At 38.5% G+C, this 18,505-nt stretch overlaps 3 protein-coding genes across 4 annotated transcripts; 1 reads left to right on the plus strand and 2 right to left on the minus strand.

Moving 5' to 3' along the window:
* Positions 1-3: 3 nt before the first annotated feature.
* On the minus strand, positions 4-13,459 carry LOC137963444 (uncharacterized). The gene is made up of 7 exons (XM_068810563.1): positions 12,705-13,459; positions 12,304-12,465; positions 11,451-11,599; positions 11,037-11,360; positions 4,804-5,394; positions 1,615-1,926; positions 4-428 (listed from the first exon to the last, which is right to left on the minus strand). The coding sequence occupies exons 1-7, from the start codon at positions 12,843-12,845 to the stop codon at positions 248-250; spliced, it is 1,860 nt and encodes a 619-aa protein (XP_068666664.1). The 5' UTR covers positions 12,846-13,459; the 3' UTR covers positions 4-247.
* On the minus strand, positions 5,709-9,296 carry LOC137963811 (urease accessory protein G). 2 transcript variants are annotated; one of them, XM_068811015.1, is made up of 7 exons: positions 8,881-9,296; positions 8,564-8,755; positions 7,960-8,020; positions 7,384-7,585; positions 6,709-6,830; positions 6,499-6,603; positions 5,709-5,913 (listed from the first exon to the last, which is right to left on the minus strand). In XM_068811015.1, exons 1-7 carry the CDS (start codon positions 8,931-8,933, stop codon positions 5,830-5,832), a joined length of 819 nt encoding a protein of 272 aa, XP_068667116.1. In that variant the 5' UTR covers positions 8,934-9,296; the 3' UTR covers positions 5,709-5,829. The 2 variants fall into 2 exon arrangements, with proteins under 2 accessions (XP_068667116.1, XP_068667117.1); XM_068811016.1 differs by lacking the exons at positions 8,564-8,755; positions 8,881-9,296 and adding an exon at positions 8,283-8,548.
* On the plus strand, positions 9,418-10,531 carry LOC137963812 (uncharacterized). The gene is made up of 3 exons (XM_068811017.1): positions 9,418-9,604; positions 9,976-10,044; positions 10,128-10,531. Exons 1-3 carry the CDS (start codon positions 9,427-9,429, stop codon positions 10,418-10,420), a joined length of 540 nt encoding a protein of 179 aa, XP_068667118.1. The 5' UTR covers positions 9,418-9,426; the 3' UTR covers positions 10,421-10,531.
* Positions 13,460-18,505: the final 5,046 nt, after the last annotated feature.

Here is an 18,505-nt window from a genome sequence, read left to right on the forward strand (position 1 = left end):
GAAGTAGATTTTTGAGAGAAATTTAAGAAGAAATTTATTTACACAGGCGGTCTCAGACATTTAAAAGAGCTATTTTATTGCAATTATCTCCAGTAGCACTGGATAATGTCACTCCGTCCATAACTAGTTTACAAAGACACAATTCTGTGGCTGAACGGATGCAAAAGATCCCACCATCTACCCATTGCAGGAGACCAACGAATAGGCTTCGTATTCATAGATATTAGCATGGACTTCGAGTTTCATATCACTCGCCAGCTCCACTCACTTGGGTCTCTTCTTGTGCTTTTGTAGCTATTAATTTTTCTAGCTGTTTTCTGAGATATGCTTGCTTTAGTTTCTCCCTGTGAGCAGCTGCCTGCGCTTGTCTCCGTAGCTTGAGGGTAGATGCCTTCTCCCTCGCTTGATTTGCTTCCTCGTGCACTTCCCTGGATGAAATAATGAATACATGAATGATTCATAGAAACATTTTTACTGCAAATCACAATGACAATTTGAAAATGATAGATGATGTAACAGGGCACCGCAAAATAGATCTTCTTCCAGAGACGAACAGATTACTCCAGAGCTAAAAGAGACCTCTGCAAGGAGAGTGTCATCTTCATTTTAATTTTCTGTTTCCATACGTTGGTATAAGATAGTAAGGACTACAGGTTCTAAGGTCACAGCCGACTCAACAAATCAGGAAATAGAGTATATTACTTTGCAAGCTAATACCATAAAGAAAGATAATAACTTAAACAATGAAAATATACTAAAAATCACTACAAATATGTATAACAAGTATTAACTAAAAGAGAAAATACCTTGGAAATAAAAGTTCTTAGCAATTTTGGAAGGATAGAGAACAATAAGGCTCAAAAAGGATCAAAGATGCAATTTTCAGGCATGTCCTACGCTGATTTAGGCAATCCACAAAAAAACAAAAAAAAATGATGACAGAACTAAAGGTGAATGTGAAAGCTGATAGAGATATGCTTTAATTGAAGCAAATGGTCTTGAAATTGAAGAAAAACTACTGAATTTTGAAGAAAAGGGGGTCAAAAAAGGAAAAAGAACAACTACAGGGTTTGCTACATAACCATGCTATGAAAAAATGACAAAAATTGCTTTTTTTCTTACTGAAATAGAGCTAAAATTTAATGGCCCAAATTAAAACATCTTATTGACTGAAACTAAAGGCCAAGATTAAAAATTCAAAAGAACACCGATGGACCTTAAACCAACACTAAAAAGGACAATCAAAGTAAAAAAAGTATTATAGGCAAGGACAAGGCCAACTAAAACATAACCAACTAGAAATAAAAACAAAAGTACAACTAAAACCTACCCAATTTCCTAAAACTACTAACTAACAAAACTCAAGTATTGGACTCCTCATTGAGTCAAATGGTAACATTTCTTTTCTTCTTCCATGAACTTGCTTGGAACTTTGATCCCCATCATATATATGAGCACATTGAAAACAGGAAATTAGCGCTAAAAATATTTTTGTCTATCTCAGTTTCATATTCCAGAGGGAGATTAGCGCTGACATTCTAAGCAGTAAACAATAATGGCACACCTAAACCAGGTTTTCATTAAAAAGTTTCCACAGTCTGTCTAGGATCATACCTCACAAAGCGCTTATGCTCATCAGTGTTTATTGTAAGTCCAGTTCGGCCAGGTCCCACTGGTTTTGCACTTGAAAGCAGATCTGCATCATCCACTTCATTTTCTGGTGGCACTTGAGGAGTATCACGTCTTTCTGCCTGCTCAGAGCTATCCTGCTCAAGGCCCTTACGGAAAAAATCAACACAGTATTTCTCTCTCTCTTCCTCGTCTGAAAGCTCTCCATTGACTAATTTCTCATATAAATCAGCCTTCCTCTCTAAAGCTGCATAGCTAACTGAACCATCTTTTTCTGCTTTTAACTGGAGCTTGTCCCTGAATTGTCAATGTACAACTTTAGATGATACTGGAAAACAAGAATAAGATCTAAGACTAAAAGTAATTAAATGGACATTTAAAGAATGAGGAATCAAACATATTGAAGGCCTATGTTTAAGGCAAAAATAAATAAATTTAGAACAAAACAAGTAATTCCTTTGAACCAACTCTTACACGTTCCTTAAGCCTACCTATAGATTAAGCAACCCTTTCTTCACAATCACTCAGATATCTTCCTTTCATGCTTCTCTTTATTATTAAGACAGATTTTTATCACGCAAATTGATCATATAGTGTCTCAACAGTCTTTTTTTCTCATAGAAAAGACCAAGCATTTAACAAATAATCTGTACTTTCCATTTCATTGTAGAGTAGTACAAAGCACACTGATGAATATCCTAGGACTAGTAAGAAAATAAAATTCCTTGGTATATTCAGGCAAAAGATCGACCCTAGCAATGACCCAGCTAAGTTCCTCTTGATAGAGAGAGAGAGAGAGAGAGAGAGAGAGCTTGCTTTAAGGGCTTGGGTTTTGAGAGGCAATAGAAGCAGTTAGTTGATCACCTGACTTTTGAGTCTCATTGTCAGGGTGGTTGGATTGCCTTCAAATTTCTGGTCTGATTACATGTTTCACAGTTTAATAGATGTAAAGCAGATGAGAGACCAGCAAACCCAGTTTTCTAGTACGAGGAGGCAAGTGATTAGTGGCTCTTGCTAGACCTGACTATTGGTTCTAACAAGCGGTTTTCCTTTAGTCTTGGAAGACCAGATCCTGCTCTGAATGCCTCTCTTGTTTAAGGCCTTGTTTTTTGGTTCTTTTGTGAGCTTCTTATACGCTTTTCTGCTATCTTAACGGTGAATTACTGGTTATGGTCTTTAATTGGTTAACAGTTAGAAAACCATGCTTTATGGGGCCCCTTGCACCCTATGAATATAATGAGCGTATTTTACTAGCAAACAGCGTGAACATAGTGAAAAGTTTTATTAATACAAGGTGCCTATTGTGGCACGAGTATTAGTGAAAGAAATGAATGAAGTGAGCTAAGCCAGGGGGAGGGAGCTAAGAAGACAATAAGGCAAGAGATGGTAGTAGCACTAGGTAGAGCACAAGCCTTGTAGCGTGTCTCAAGCTCTATTGCTAAGGGCTACACACTTGACATACACTTCAAGCACTCTTCCTATCAGGTAGAAATCCCCTATACGAAACAGGAGCTTCAAGCATGCACAATTGGCTGACTATATTAGATTAGATATAATAGAGCAAACTAAAACTCTTCTTCTTTGATACAAAGAAAAGCAAAGGAAATCATATGGATAGAGAGGACACCCTAAAGGAGTGAATATCCCTCGGATGTCTTCTTTTATCCATCTATAGTATAACTTGAACAGCAAACCATAATATGACTTGTTACTTCTGTACACTTTATGCAAAAGCACATGGAGAGGTGAATCTAGCAAGACTTCTAGCGGTGTAGTGTAATTATAAGCTACATTCGATGTTACCAATTAAGTGACGTAATTACAAGCCATTCTGGTACCAACTGAAATTACAAGCAACATTTTGGTACCAGTCTAAATGCTCAATTCCCTCTAGTTCTACTGAGGCTTAATTAATGAGAGCTCACTCTCTTGAAATGGTTCAGGTACAGAGATGAAAGGATGATCCATCTTGCAACACGTTATGATAACAGTTGATCATTGGTCGATCTGGATAAATCGACCATAAGCACAAAGGCAGAGGGAAGACTTTATGGGGAGACCACGGGATTAAAAGGTGGCTTTCCAATCTCTTTAACTTAGGTCTTAGAGGGACAGCACAACCAACTAGCCTGCACCTCCCAAGCTAGAACTTAAAGATAAGTCAATGACCAATTGGTCACTGAGCATATGCAAAATTGGTGAGGCAGCTTCACTATTTGTCATGGCCATCAACATAAGGATAGAGAAACTTTCTACACCAAACAATCAAAAGCCATCCAATAATTCTACCTTTCACCTTTAAAGTGTTATGGATTCAGAATACTAACTTGACTTATCCCTATGTGGCATCTAATGGCTCCTGTGAAGGATAAGCTTCAGGCAATTTTTTGGACACAGATTGGGCATTGTACAATAAGGCATTGTTATCTCGTTTTTCATCTTATTGCATGTGGAAAAGAATAAGAGGCAAACCATCTTTTCAGAGAAAGGTCTACGTTGATCCCAACCACCTCCTTCCATGTGCCATGTGACATCAAGTTCTAGCTCCAGCAACCATGTAATCAACAAATACTTCCATATTCCTTGGACAATAAGTACTCTCGTCATATCACTAATAACACAGGTTTTTACTACAAGTACAAAGTGTACACAAATCCCTAAGCAAAAATTAGTTTTGAGGATTGACAAGTTATCAAACCCATTCTTGCCACTTCTGGCCCCATCCAGAATCAGGAAATCCTGGTCCAAGCTGCAGTCTCTTCTTTGAGGCAAAATTTGGAAAAGGCTTTCTAGACGGAGACATCAAAGGCACAGGAAACTCCGAGTCGGCATTTGTTATAAGTACTTCCAACAGAGAAACACTCGAACAACAAAAAGCGTCCTTTCTTTGCAGCCAGGAGCTGAGAACTAGCATATGCCAAATTTCCGGGAGATAGGCAGTAACAGCAGGATGCAATGCACAATATGCTGTTACCTTTCAAAAAAATGTACAATATGCTGTTTTAGATCATTCTTTTATCCTGGATTTCATATTTGTCGAAGTATGCAAAACTGCAGAAAGCACTCTAACCTAGGCAATCCCCACTCACAAAAATTAAAAGATGAAGTTCAAGAAGAGAATTCCCTAAACACCGTACATAAGAAAAAATTGAGAGAGAAAAAGAAAAAGGCCACCTTTTAGCACGGGACTCAACTCCAGAATTCTTCTGCGAAAAGATATTATGGGACACGATTTTCTTTGTGGCGCGATGGAACTCCACATCGGGGGCCAAGTCTTTGACCTGTTTGGCCTCTTCCTGAGTCTTATAGAGCTGGGCTTTGAGGTCAAGGATTGAGGAGGGGCCGACGCCTTCGATGGCCTTGTGCCGTTTCGGTAGCACAGTTGATTCCGTCAGCCATCCCAGCGATTCTACCCTCTTGTGCCTCTCCTCTTCCACCATCTCCCTGATAAGGATCGACTGAGATAGATGCTGAAATAAAACTCGGCAGCTCTTCCTCCAAGTAGCAATTGGGGAAGAGCAGCGATGATGAATTGAAGTTGGTGCGTCCAATATCGATTCTCCCACAAATTTAAAGCGATTTCTGGATGGATATTTGGCGGTGAAAAGGGCTAAACATTCAAAATACAGAAATGTAACTGGCTCGACCAATAAAACGAAGTTAGGGTAGAGGAAGAGAACGCAGGGAAAAAAGGGAACCAAGGTGCGCAACGACGAAGTGGACCTGTGGGGGCTGTAACCGCCAGGCACCAAGGACTTGGCATAACTACACTAGCAACGTCACAGGCCCTCTGATCCCACTTGGGCCATCCAATCTGAATGATTCTGGTTATCGCCTTGTGTTTCCCGTCCCCTTAGATTGCTTCCTCACCCTTCTTCTCCAACTCATTTCCCTTCTTTTGGATGATGGTTGCGCTCTGATGGTTCAACATTTATTTAATTTAAACTAACATTTATATAATTCTTATAATTAATTCACATAAATGTTTTTAATTAAATTATATGCTATTTTATATAAATTAATTAATTAGTTTTAATAATAAAACTCATTAGTAATTCAAAACAGCAACTTGCACTGAATCAATAGTTTAAATTTGGTCATGTAATTAAACTGATAGAAGAACACACTTAACAATATGAGCAACTGTGGAGAGGATCCAAATTCAGTTAGAACTGGATAAAATGCACAAGGATGACAAAATTAGTGGCGTTTTTTCCCTGTTACAGCCTCCCAATCTTGTAAAATGTGGTTCACTATCTCTTCAACACCAATCCCATGTTTCACCTGCCCATGCCACACAAATCACAAATGAATTTGGCTTCAGTATCAGTTTTATTGTCTAACTCTCAAAAACTTGAATGATCATGGGAAATAATACATCAACATCTTTAAGATAACAGAGTAATTTGAATTGATGAAGCAACTTCTATCAGACCCATGTTGGCCATATCATTTGCTTCCTTCTTTTTTGGTTTGAAGAATGTGTTTCATTCAGAAACCTTCCTCTTTCCACCATCCATATTGAACTATGACAGCAAACATGATTGATACAATTAGCCTTCAAGAGATTACCAACAATATTCCCTGATAATTGTCAAATCTTTACCTAAAATATGATTTAAAATGTTATATAATCTGTGTGATCGTTTCAGATTTCAGGTACTGGTAATGCCTCAATTTTTTTAAGAAGGAAAACTCTATCTGGAACTATACTCAAGCACAATATTAGATAGATTAATCCAGGAAATGGCAAATGGATCAAGTGTCAAGAATAAATCCTCTTTTAACTACTTTTAGATGATTGACATAAAATTTGAGGGAGCTATAGCTAAATGATTCCCTCTTCAAGAGGCTAGGCACTAAATAGACCTGAGCAAAGACGAAAGGCCCTCCATCCCGCATCCGAAGTGCATCTCGCTGCATGACTGCCAAATCAGCTCCTACTGCTTGTGCAAGATCAGTCTTGTTGATTACCTGGTGTTCAAATTTGAGGTTCAGATCATTTTATCTAAAGAACAGTATTGCAGATGGCTTGCAAACAACTTCAAAAATAGGACAAATGCTAATGTGTTAACATACAAGGAGGTCGGCCTGAGTAATTCCTGGGCCTCCCTTACGAGGTATTTTGTCACCTCCAGAAACATCAATGATGTAGATGATGTAGTCAGCCAACTCACGGCTGAAATTAGCAGCGAGATTATCTGCACAGTAAAAGAGTAGCAAAACTGTTAGCTTCTGCACTTTCTAGGCCTGTCATGTAATGGAACGACTAAAGACCAATATTATATTTCTTCCCAATGTTTTCCACACAAGTTATCGAAGCAGTCATGAGAGACATATACGACTCCTTGCTTGTCTAATTCTGAGGGGAAAAACAAGTAAAGACTATATGATTCTACATAGAAGAGAGAAGCAAGAAAAAGAGGGGGAGGAAGTCCTCTAGAGAAAAACAAATACATAGAAGAGGGAGAGGAAGTCTTCAAGCCTCAGAGGGAAAAGGAAAATAGTATCCAACTAAGAGATAGATCATGCTAGACCCTCTCTAGCTAAGGTATGTGAAATACTATTGGCAATCCTTAGCATGTTACCATTGTACATTTATGTGGTACCAGATCAAAGAAAAAAAAGATCCTCTAAAAGCATAAATTTGAAACTCACAAAAAGGCCTGGTGAGTCAAACAAACATTGGATGGACGAAGGTTTAAAAACTTCAAAGATCAAAGGTGTGAAAAAAATTAAAGCTACCATATTTACCTCCTCCAGATTCACAGAGGAGAATATCTGCTTTATATAAATTTGAAAGCTCCTCAAGTGGACCAAGATTAATACTGATATCTTCACGTATGGCAGCATGCGGACAGCCTCCTGTTTCTACAGCACGGATCCTTTCTTCAGGAAGTGCTCCATGCCTCACTAAGAACTCTCCATCCTCCTTTGTGAATATATCATTTGTGACCTGAACCAAAGTTCAATTTTTTCTGTGTAAACAGCTAACTACTTGCAGTTTTCCTGTGTCAACAACTTTTAGTTCCATAACAACATGCTGTTTCACGTTACAAATCGTCTACAAATGTTTCTTAGGAAGCTCTGATCCCAACTTCACAACTATCTACAGAACTGAATCCCCAAACACATTTTATATCAAAATTTCCATTGCTTTTCTCTCTACTTCAAGAGAAAATACCTTTTAGTCAATTGGATCTCCATGAACGTATTCATGATTTCACAAAGCTTGAACAACAGCATTGACAAAAATGCAATTAAGGCCATACAGAAATTTGAGGGTTGAATTGTTCCCACATATTTGGCAGACAAGAATATAGAACATACCGCTGCAAGACTGTACTTTTCACGCAAGAATTGACATAGAGCCAACATCAAAGCTGTTTTTCTGAACAGAGAGTGATCAAGCAGTGAGCACATATTAAGTTTTTACAAGAAATAGCAAAACTATACAGTCGTATTAGTGAAAATGTGAGCAAATGGAACTGAGTAATCACGAATGCAAATAGAATAAGATCAGCTACGACTTTTAGTTCGTCTTTCTTTTGTCTTAAAATATTATTTTTTTTAAATTTGGAGATTTCCTGCTAGTGGATTCATTTGCAGTGAATTGAATACTGATTCTCAGATCTAAGGGGCAAAGGAAGAACCTGAAGCACTCCTCATTAACTATAGCACAGCCGAACAGTAATAATTGTAGCGATAAGCACCGACGGAGAAAGTTCAGACACTTGCCAAACTCAAACAACCGGAGAAGATGAGACATTAGGACCAATGCATGTCAAAGCAGAAGCCTAAAATAAGTGTTTTTTTCTAAAAATATAAGAAGCTAAGTACGTAAGTTTATAAACAAGCTTGCGAAATCTTATCTGAAAACTTCAAGTGAACAAAAAGTAGGTAAAGACACATCTACGACAATCAGAGATCATACCCAGTTCCAACGGGTCCGCCTATCCCAATAGTGAAAGCTCGTTCACTAAAATTCCTCGTTTGAAGGGGACGCGCCCTTCTGCTAAAGTATCCAGGAGAGTAAATGGGTTCATGAGAATGGGGAGCCAAACGATCATGGCTATGATAAAGTTTTCCATCTGGCCCTACCCATGAGGATGAACCATGAGATCCCCTACGAAAGAATGTAGGAAAAAAGATCAGATGAAAAAAAAACAAGAGTATTAATGAACACAGTTGATCAAAGCAATATTTTCCGAGCGGAATTTGAGATTTGAGACATAGATAGCAGTTATTTACTCGTGTTTGTCATGATGGTGGTGGTCATCATGATGATGATCCTGCGACGCCATTGTTGGACTTGCGGAGAAGAGAGGAGCACCGCCGGCGATAGAGAGCGACAAATTCAGTAATTTCTTCCTTGAATAAAGATTCTAGGGCAGTACCTCGCAGCCAACAACTAGAGTAAAAGGGTAACAGTAATCGGAGATTCCTAGAAACAGAACCGACGAATCATGTCAGTTTCTTTCTTTCTTTTTTTCTATTGCGTGGACTCTAGACAGCGAGAACGGAGCAGTTCTTCTGTTTGTTTTCAGGTGAGCATGCGAGGGCTACAGAGTCTAAGACGCGTCTCATAGTCTGTCTCTGCACAATGGCTATTACACTCGGTTCGCTCTGTCAACTTCTGGAAGTGTCCCGGAGAGAGTCTGACCACAAAAATCAGAAAAAAATGATCATTTTAACAAGTGCATTTCTATATTCTTGTATAAATTTGTGGTCTTTACCGACTCGCGAGCTTACTAATGATATAGCCAATAGAGTTTCTGAAAGAACCAAAGAAAAATCATGGCGTTGAACTTTGCCGCCTCCACCCTCCCCACGCCTTCTCTCAGAAGTCAGGCCCTTGGATTTCCAAGATACAGGCCACTTGCGTTTGATGATAAGGCTGCCAGTAAAGAAAAACAGCTCTCTCTCTGTGCAGCAGCGAAGTCTGAAGGGCTGACTGAAGAATCCAATCTACAAGGTACGTTTTCTCTCAACCCAAGAAGGAAAATGGAGTAATGGACAGTTTCATTGGGTCTCATGACCAAAACTTTAAGAAAGTCAAAAAGAGGACATGAAATTGTCTCTCAGTTATTTCTCCTCTTCGAACAAAGAAGACCCATTTCACAGTACTTGAACAATGCTTTATTAGTATAAAGATTTTTTTCTTCTATCCTCACGAAAGACTGACTGCTTCTTTCAGTTTTTTTTTTTTTTTTTTTTTTTTAATTACTGCTATGGGTTCCTTCTGCTTAAAATATCACCGACGCTGTTGGCTATGAAGGCAATTGTCTTTCTTGATCCTTTCTCTCGTTGCAGAAGTGTACTGAAACCCTGTTTCTTGTTTCCCAGAAGGGTCTTCCACGCGATCCCAGTTAGATCTGTTGGAACAATTGACTTCCACCAGTGCATCCCCCAGTGGTATTACATCTACTCTCCCTTGTGGAAATTCTCAAATCATCAGTCGTTGATTTATAACAAATATTGCATTTATGTCGTGATAGGATACGAGAGTGATGGCATCTCCTACAAGCCAACAATCCGGGGTCAACTATCTCAATTGGTTCGAGACAGAGAAGGTGATTTCAGCATTCCATTAGGTAAAAAGCTGAAAGCGAGCATGAATTCATTAACGATTTCACAGAAGAGAAACATCAAAAGACAGGCTTACTTGGATAAAGTGTCCCGGAGGAACGACTCTCGCTTCTTTGCTACAATTGGAGCATTCGTTATTCTTCCTCCCCTTCTCATTTTGGCAGCCGCTGTACTAACTGGTTATGTTCAACTTTTTCCATGAGCATAAATATTTCGGCTAAGTTTACAGGAAAGATGTCCCGTTAGCCTTTAAGGTTTAAGGTTCGTTGATACAGTAAATATCTTGCTTTCACATATATGTCACCACTGTACAGGTAATGGATTGTTGCAGAAGAAAATCTACTAAAAGATCCTTTTTCAACTAATTGGAATTGATTGATTCCAACTCGTTCTAACGGTTCATTTATCTTATGACTGCTCTTCCTTGTAGAGAAGAAAAATAGTTGATGAACTCGTGTTTAATTGTAAGAAATAATAATATCCAGTTACATCGTTTTATTACAACTTCATGTAATTAATCCAACCAAAATTTACAAACCATGCTCTTCATTGATCTCATCTAATCTCTTCACTTCTAAAAAAAAATTAGTTAAAATCAAAACCTTACACTCGGTATTATTGCAGTTCAGCCGAATTCATCCTCAATCCGCCGGCCGATCAGGAACTCCAGGCTCCCTTAGTCCCATATTCGGACTCCAATTGGTCAAATTCCAAGACCTGTACACAACAAAATTCACAACAATCTGCCTTCTCATATTAAAAAGCACGAGCAGGAAGGCTGAAGAAAAAGAAAGCATGTCACTGTGCCTGTTCAGAACTTGAACTTTATCGATTCATAACAAGGGACCGCCAACTCTTTGCTGTTTTCTCTCGATGCGGGAATTTGATCACTGGGTGCCACTGGCTCTTCACTCAGAATCACTCCTTGTTTCTTCATGTAATCCCACTTGTCTTGTAAGAGATAGAGGAAAGCAATCAGAGAGACCTCAACAGAGAAAAGCAAAGTCCAGAGCCCAACGTGTCTTCCAGTCCTTCTGTTGTAAGCGTGCAAACCAATATAAATGTTGAGGATTCCCAGAAGAGAAACTCCAGTTCCAAGTGCCCAGTGTACAAAATACCATCTGCTCCTTCCTTTGATCCCTCTAGAAGGCATAAACAAAACCTCAATACTCAAATTTCTTATAGACGAAAGAGGGTAGCAATTAATTAGTTTTTTCTTAGCAAACAAGTACCTGTGTGGCCTGCAGAATCCGATCACGGGTTGCAACAATATCACACAGTAAAGAGCCAACCCTATTCTTTGATGGGTGTTGCTGAAAGAATTTTCGAAGTTTTTGATGGACAGAACTGCTCCAGCTGTTGCTAGGAGAATTGATGCAACCTGATCACCCAAAAGAAGGACTACAGAACATTCAGAAACACAGTTTACTGCAACAAAGGCTAGATTATTGTAGAACCCATGATGGGTCTTCGACTTCATTGTTTCTGCGTTTAAAAACTTGATCAAATGATCTCTCTTCCCTTCCTTTTTCTTAATCTAGACATTATGTTTATTCATGTTGGAAGTTTTCCTGTCTTGCACTCCAAGTATTGCTTTGTTTGTAGTAATAATCAACCTATAATAAACCATAAAAGTTTTTAACTCGAGATTAATCAGAGAAGTGAAAGAGTTTAGAAGACGCCTGTTAATAATAATCGGTATGAGATGAATAATGTAGTCGATGCTTTAGCGAGAAACCCAAAGAAAGGACTTTGATTATGACCTTCACTCATTCTTTCTTACCAGTCGCCTGAAAACCATCAAGCACTGGGAATTATGGAACGATTGAAGGAGAATCTTGAGGGTCAAGACAGGCAATTAGAAGGAATAGTTTCGATAATGTCGATGTCAGATGGGAGACCCACTTCTTTCATCTCCACATTTCAAAAGTTGGAAAGCAATTCGCCTTTAGTAATTTTGGCATTGAAAAAATTCATGTCACTGACCGAAACGAGAAGGCACATTTAGGGGTAGTTGCAGAATATGGAGAAAGCTTCGGCATCAAGGTTATGCAAAGATTGAAAAGACAGAGTCGAAAATTTCACCTGAAAAATAACGTGAGAGTAGAAGAGAATCTTGAGTCTTTTCCCACATCGCTCTCTTGTCGACATTCGAATTATGAGGATACCAACAGGCATCAGAAACCCCATTGAAGCCCAGAGGAGAAAACCATGGAGTGTAATCTGGAACGAGAGTTGAGGACCAAGCTGCAAAACCATGGAAAAAACATCTACTTTAATCTGATTCAGTTCTTCTATGGACAAATCTTTATACTTGGTTTTTGGTCATCAAGATCAGAAATATTCTAAATGAAATAAGTTATTTCTGCAACTAACTTGCAATCGAAAGAACGTAGACAAATTCGGACCTCTGGATATCCAAGGGAAAACAGGGTACAAAATGGATGAATTTTTCCAAACGACTCCTGAGATATCATGCGAAATACCTTGTGACTGCTACCTGTGTTATGCTTATGACGGCTGACATGTTTCTCTAGCTTTCGAGATGACAACGCAGATGGAAGCACTGAAAGAACGATAAGACTTCCAAAAATAACGAGCAGTGTTAGCCTCCAAAAAGCTGGCATCTCAGATATTGTGCTGTTGGAAGCCTTGAGCTTCTAAATGGTAGCAGCTCCTCCACCCAAATCCGGCACAATCAACAAACTCAGTTCACGCCTTCAGAAGTTAAATAACCAGAATCTTAATTTCTTTTCTTCGTCCTCACTTTCTGATCTTCGTCTACCTATGCTGCTGTATTCGGACGAAGCTGATCCTGGGCAAATTGGAAAACAAGAACGCTTCAATCTCTTCTAAAAATGCACATTAATCTCCCAAAGTAGTATCCGAGTTGCATATTCGTTTGCGTTGAGAGAAGCAACAGAGAGAGGGATTTATCAGTATGAAACCGGCAAAAGGAACTGAGCCCAGTTGAAAATCTAAAAGTGCTTTGTGGAGAGAATTTGATGGTTTTAGTGGTTTGCTATGAATATATAAAGAATGAAGGAAGTTGGAATATCAGCACAGCTGTTTATCTTTTCCTGATCCTTTTGTTGAAGTCGGAATGGTATGTGGAGTTTCAGGCTTTAACTCCACAGGCCTGAATGGAGCAGCAATACAGACGGTGAGAAAAAGTGGAGACAGGGGGATACATTCAAGCAAATATAATTATCGTCTGCATTCCCACTACGTAAATGGGACTGCCACACCACAAACGACGCTAAATTCAAAGCAGTATCTGGTTGCAAATCTCTGTACGAGTGAATCTGTTCACCAACAAAAACAACTCTCCAAATTGGAGCTGACTGCTTGGAGGAACCCAGTTCTGGAGGTCACTGTAATCTCAATTTTGACAGCAGAAACCATTCATTTTGGCCTCCAAATAACAAACATAATCTTCTGGAAAAAAAAAAAACACAGGAATATAAATCCTAATCTGGACTTTTTGATTTATTATTGCAGTCCAACATTCAAGAAAGTAACCCAACTGTAGGATGTAAACAGAATCTAGATGACAGGGATGGTCTCCATTGAAAGTTCTTTCTTACTTTTGCGGAAATGAAATAATTCAAGTTCAGTCTCTGTCGATTAACCATTGGTCATGAGTAAGATACAGTCTTGCAAATTCTACATGCAATGGATTGGTAGATTGAAATCTGGAAGATTGACATAACTTTTGAATGTCTACAAACTTTATCTGTTATCTACTCTTAGCGATTATCCACTACACCTTTACTTTCAACCAGGGCAATGATGGTGTTCTGGAACCTCCTACTTTTACACATCCATATTCTGTCTTGTTCTTTGTTTTTGTTTTAATTCTCTTGGGTTTGAGCTTAGAAGAAGATAGAAATCCCTTAATTTGTTGTTGACAAGTCACATTCAATTCAAAAACCCGTGTCCCCTAAATGATTAGTTTGAAAGAAAATAATCTACTCAAAGAAAGGATGTTGTTTAAAAGGCTGGTATCCTTTTCTGCAAGGAGAAACCAGAGATTTTGGTCCCAAGTCCAGTGATTCGCTGGAAGAGAGGGTGAGGGTGAGGGTGTTAATTGAAGAGTTGAGCTGAAGGTTTAATCATGCCAACGTATTGAAAAAAAATGGTTTTGGTTATCATATTTGGCCTCTTTGAAAGCTAAACTGTTACACATGAGCCTAACCAGCAGAAACATACCATACTCCCATCATTCTCGTTATTATTATTGCTGCTTTCGTCTCAAAAGCAAAAAGAAAACCATGGGCGGTGACTTATCTTGTTGCTGATAAATTAAAAGAAGTTTAACAACTAACAAGGGTTAAAAAAAAGTGAAAGAAGCTTGAAAATATAATTATTACAGGCTTATGGACCTTCCCTTCTTTTTCCTCCAAAAAGCATAAGATTAGAATTAACTGTTAAGATCTAGTAAAATAGCATTTTTGAAGCCATGAGTATCGGGATGACGGAATCTCATCGAAAGCTGATATCATTTCCAACCAGTTTGAAACTACAGGAAAATGCTCTTCCTGGCTGGATACTTGAAGCCATGAATATCTGGAAATGGCACTCCTCGACTGATATCCTGTAAGAATTGAAGGGTGTTCATGTTTTCAAAATGGATAAACTTGAGTTTTCTATCATTCAACTACGGAACTATGGCAAGAATAAACTGAACTTAAAGAGGTCTCCTTAAACAATACCTTCACCTTGTTTTCTGCTTTCATGGAACTGTTCATTTGGTTTCTATTATTGAGACAAATACAGCTATTAGTTTTCGTCCTAAAACAATCAGTTTAACCAATAGCTCAAGACCCATTTGATAGAACCTCAGATTCAAATCCAAAATCCATCGATTCGCTCATGTTTACAGAAGTCGACAAAAGAGATATAGGACCTCTCCGTCCTTTCTCATTGATCGTAGGCGGGTTATGGTGATTTTTTTTTTTTTTTTTTCTGACTTTCTCTCCAGAAGCAGTAATCCTCTCCTCGTATCTGCCAGCAACTATTCTATGCTTAATCATATGAGTCCACGAACTATAGAAGCCAGTTAATGATACCACGCTCTCTCTTGGTGCTCACATAGATCATTACTTGTTCCTTTTGCAAATCTATTATAGTACAGGTAGTGTCTCTCTGTCTGTCTCTATATCTTCTGCACAGACCAGCTGCCGGAGTAATCTCCATTTGGTTTGAACTATGGAGCTTTCAATAATGAACTTCATTTCCAGTCTAGATAACGATCCATTGTTGAATACTTTGGGGTTTGTTTAGATATCGAACTCTCATTTTTGTTTGGATTTGCTGAAACTAACAAAATATAAAATCATTGAAAATATATGCTATGATCATGGAAGTTTTTTTTTTATCTCAGTTGGTTGAACGGAATTATGTTAAGGTTTTCTTTCTTAGCTCCATATTATGTCGAGCTGGGTTTTGTGGATCCTCTTTCCGATCTTAGAGACTAAAGCTCAGAAAAATTGACCCAAAAAATTTATTACCATGAATGACTTAGCCAGATTCCAAGTTCCATTAATTCTGATTCGTCCAACTAAAGGGTTTTTTTTCTTTGAAGGATAGTGTCAACCAGTTATAAATGGTGAGACCTAGACCTGAGGGAAGAGCCAGGCCCATTTTTTTTTCTACTATTTATATATAGGAGGCATGTGAGCCTAATCATGTGGTAACCCCACTCCCCGTTTGTTCCTAAACCCTAAACCCTATATTACCTTATAATTCTATCTACCTAAAATAGAGTTGATTTTTATCTTGTTTGTACCTACCTTATATAATAGGTTACAAATAAAATCATACAAAATTAAAAAAAAATGTTAAAAATATTTGACACTATATATTCCTAAACTTTGTGGAACAGGCATGGAAAAACCTGTAAGGACTATGGATACACTACCTATCTCCACATTGGTATGATATTGTCCACTTTGGATTTGCTCATGAACACTAGCCCTTATGGATTTGCTCTTGGGTTTTACCCCAAAAGACCTCATACCAATGGAGATAGTGCCCACACTTATATATCCAAGATCCTCCCCACTTCTAACCAATGTGGGACTTTGGTCGTATACCCAACAAAACCACCCTCCAAACATTGTAGATTTATACATTGATAACATTGGCCTGATTTGTTATTGTCTTATATTGGGACTCTCAAAATTCAAGTTGAATTAGCTAAAACTTTTTATTATCTTGACCAACCCCTATCACCTATCTCCTAACTTAGATTTAGCTATTTATTAACTCGAACTAAGACACAGTCTAACCAATTTAATTTCCACTAAGTAACCTATATTTCCCAAATCCATATTTAAGTCAATTTGTTGATACTTAAAATGTGAAAAAAAAAACCATTCATCCCCCAAATAGTGCAAGTTTTTGGACTTCATCTAAACCCCAACCCACCGGGTCAATAACAATGGGGGAGGGGAGGTTCCTACTAAAACCACCCTCCTATCATCCTTAGGTGGTAATGGTAGGGTTAAGGTTGGTCTAGATCAATTCACATCTATTAGTAAAAAATTTAACAAAATAGGAAACAAATTAACTTGATACAAATTGGTCTAGTAGAATAGGACCACCCTACAATTGAGAAGAAGGGTTCTTGGTCCTACGAAAATTAAATTAAGTCATATGTTATATAAAAGGGTGAGGAGGGGGGGACTACCCTTCAGTGGTGGCCGTGAGTTGAAAAAAAAAAAAAAAAAACCTACTAAGTGGTCATATTTCCAAATCAATGAAGTCTTTAGAGAAAATGAAGCAGTTTTAGACAAATAGAAGCAAGTGAGACCAATTAATTCACGGAAAGAGAAGAGTGAGCAAATCAGCTGCCGAAAAGAGAGGGATTTGGAAGATTGATGGATTCTTCGTATCCGTATCAAAGATCTAGTCTCGTTCTACTAGTCATGGGGAGTCAAGAATCAAGTGTCAACCTCACGTTCAAAGAAGCTCTCGGCACAGAAAGCAATTCTGCCCAATGCACTTCCACCAATCGTTCCGGGAAATTTTTGTGGAAGCGAATCTCCAACTCACCAAGCATCGGTGCTTTGGATATGAGAAATTTGGCAAAACCCAATTGCAAATCTTTGGCTATAAAACCTGTCAACTGAGTTTTCTTCAAGCGATGAGCAACTCAATCGGGTGAGACCCATTTTTCCCAATAATCCTCCCACCCGTCCCTCCCCACAGGTGGAGATGATTCTCGTAGAAGCTGAGTAGAATTGGAGACCAGAATAACAGAATACGTATTGAGATCAGCAACTACTACAAAAGTCTTAAAATATTTATATGGGAATGGAATCCAGATGCACTACCTTGATGTCCACTTCTCTCAAGTGAGTGCACTTTCAAAGAACGAATGCGATCAATATAGATTGGCTTATGTCATCCAAATCCAAGTTGATGAAGAGTCCTTGCATCTTATCAAACTCATGCATTCGACGTTTGATTGGGCTTTCCTGGATACAAAAGAAGACCAGTGAAGACTCAGATAATTAGGAACGACGGGAAGAATAAGCTGATACGATACGTATCATTGCCAATTTTTGGCCATAAATTCCTAAATAATCAGGTCCAATCATTCTAAGGTCTCTCGCATGGGTGGTGGGTAACTTTTGGTTTAATTTCACCTCTTCATACTTAAGAATATGATCATAGACTAGCTCATGGTTATCCAATTAAACAAGGGCCGAGTTTTACCAGATAAACATGGATATCAGATTCTGTTCAGAAAAAAAAAAAAAAAAGGTTCTTACCCCATCGAGAGAAAAATAGTGACGTAGAAGTTCTGCATCGTTGTGGCACGAAGAGGATTCGTCAAATGGCCAATGCCTCAAGCGCCGATTATCATTGTTGTCAGGAGCTTCGTAATGTTGAGTCAACGTGTCTTAAAAAAAAATGCAACCAGAAGACAATATTTTGAGGTTCGGAGCGTCAATCTTTTGTATCTTTTCTACCATATCACTCACCAAAATATGAAGATTTTGTGCTTTGATCTCGACACGAGCAAGCCTTCTATCGAACTTGGTCAATTCTAGTACTCTTAAATTAGACGTGGAGCAAATCGTAACGCGCTCCAGTTTAGAGTACTCTCGAAGGAACAACTTTTCCAAGGCTACCCAGTTAGAGAGGATACCCTCGAGCGTTTCAGCCTTCAATGCTATATTCTGGAGCTTCAAGGTTCTGAGATTCTTCGAGTCTTGAAAAGACCCAGGAAGTAACTTGAAGTTGCTCAGCTCTAACTCACACACTGCTTTACAGC

The sequence above is a fragment of the Aristolochia californica genome, unplaced genomic scaffold (genome assembly GCF_029961685.1).
Source record: "Aristolochia californica isolate CCGP_79_NKW_82.1479 unplaced genomic scaffold, dmAriCali1.0.hap1 SCAF_4, whole genome shotgun sequence".
NCBI lineage: Eukaryota > Viridiplantae > Streptophyta > Magnoliopsida > Piperales > Aristolochiaceae > Aristolochia > Aristolochia californica.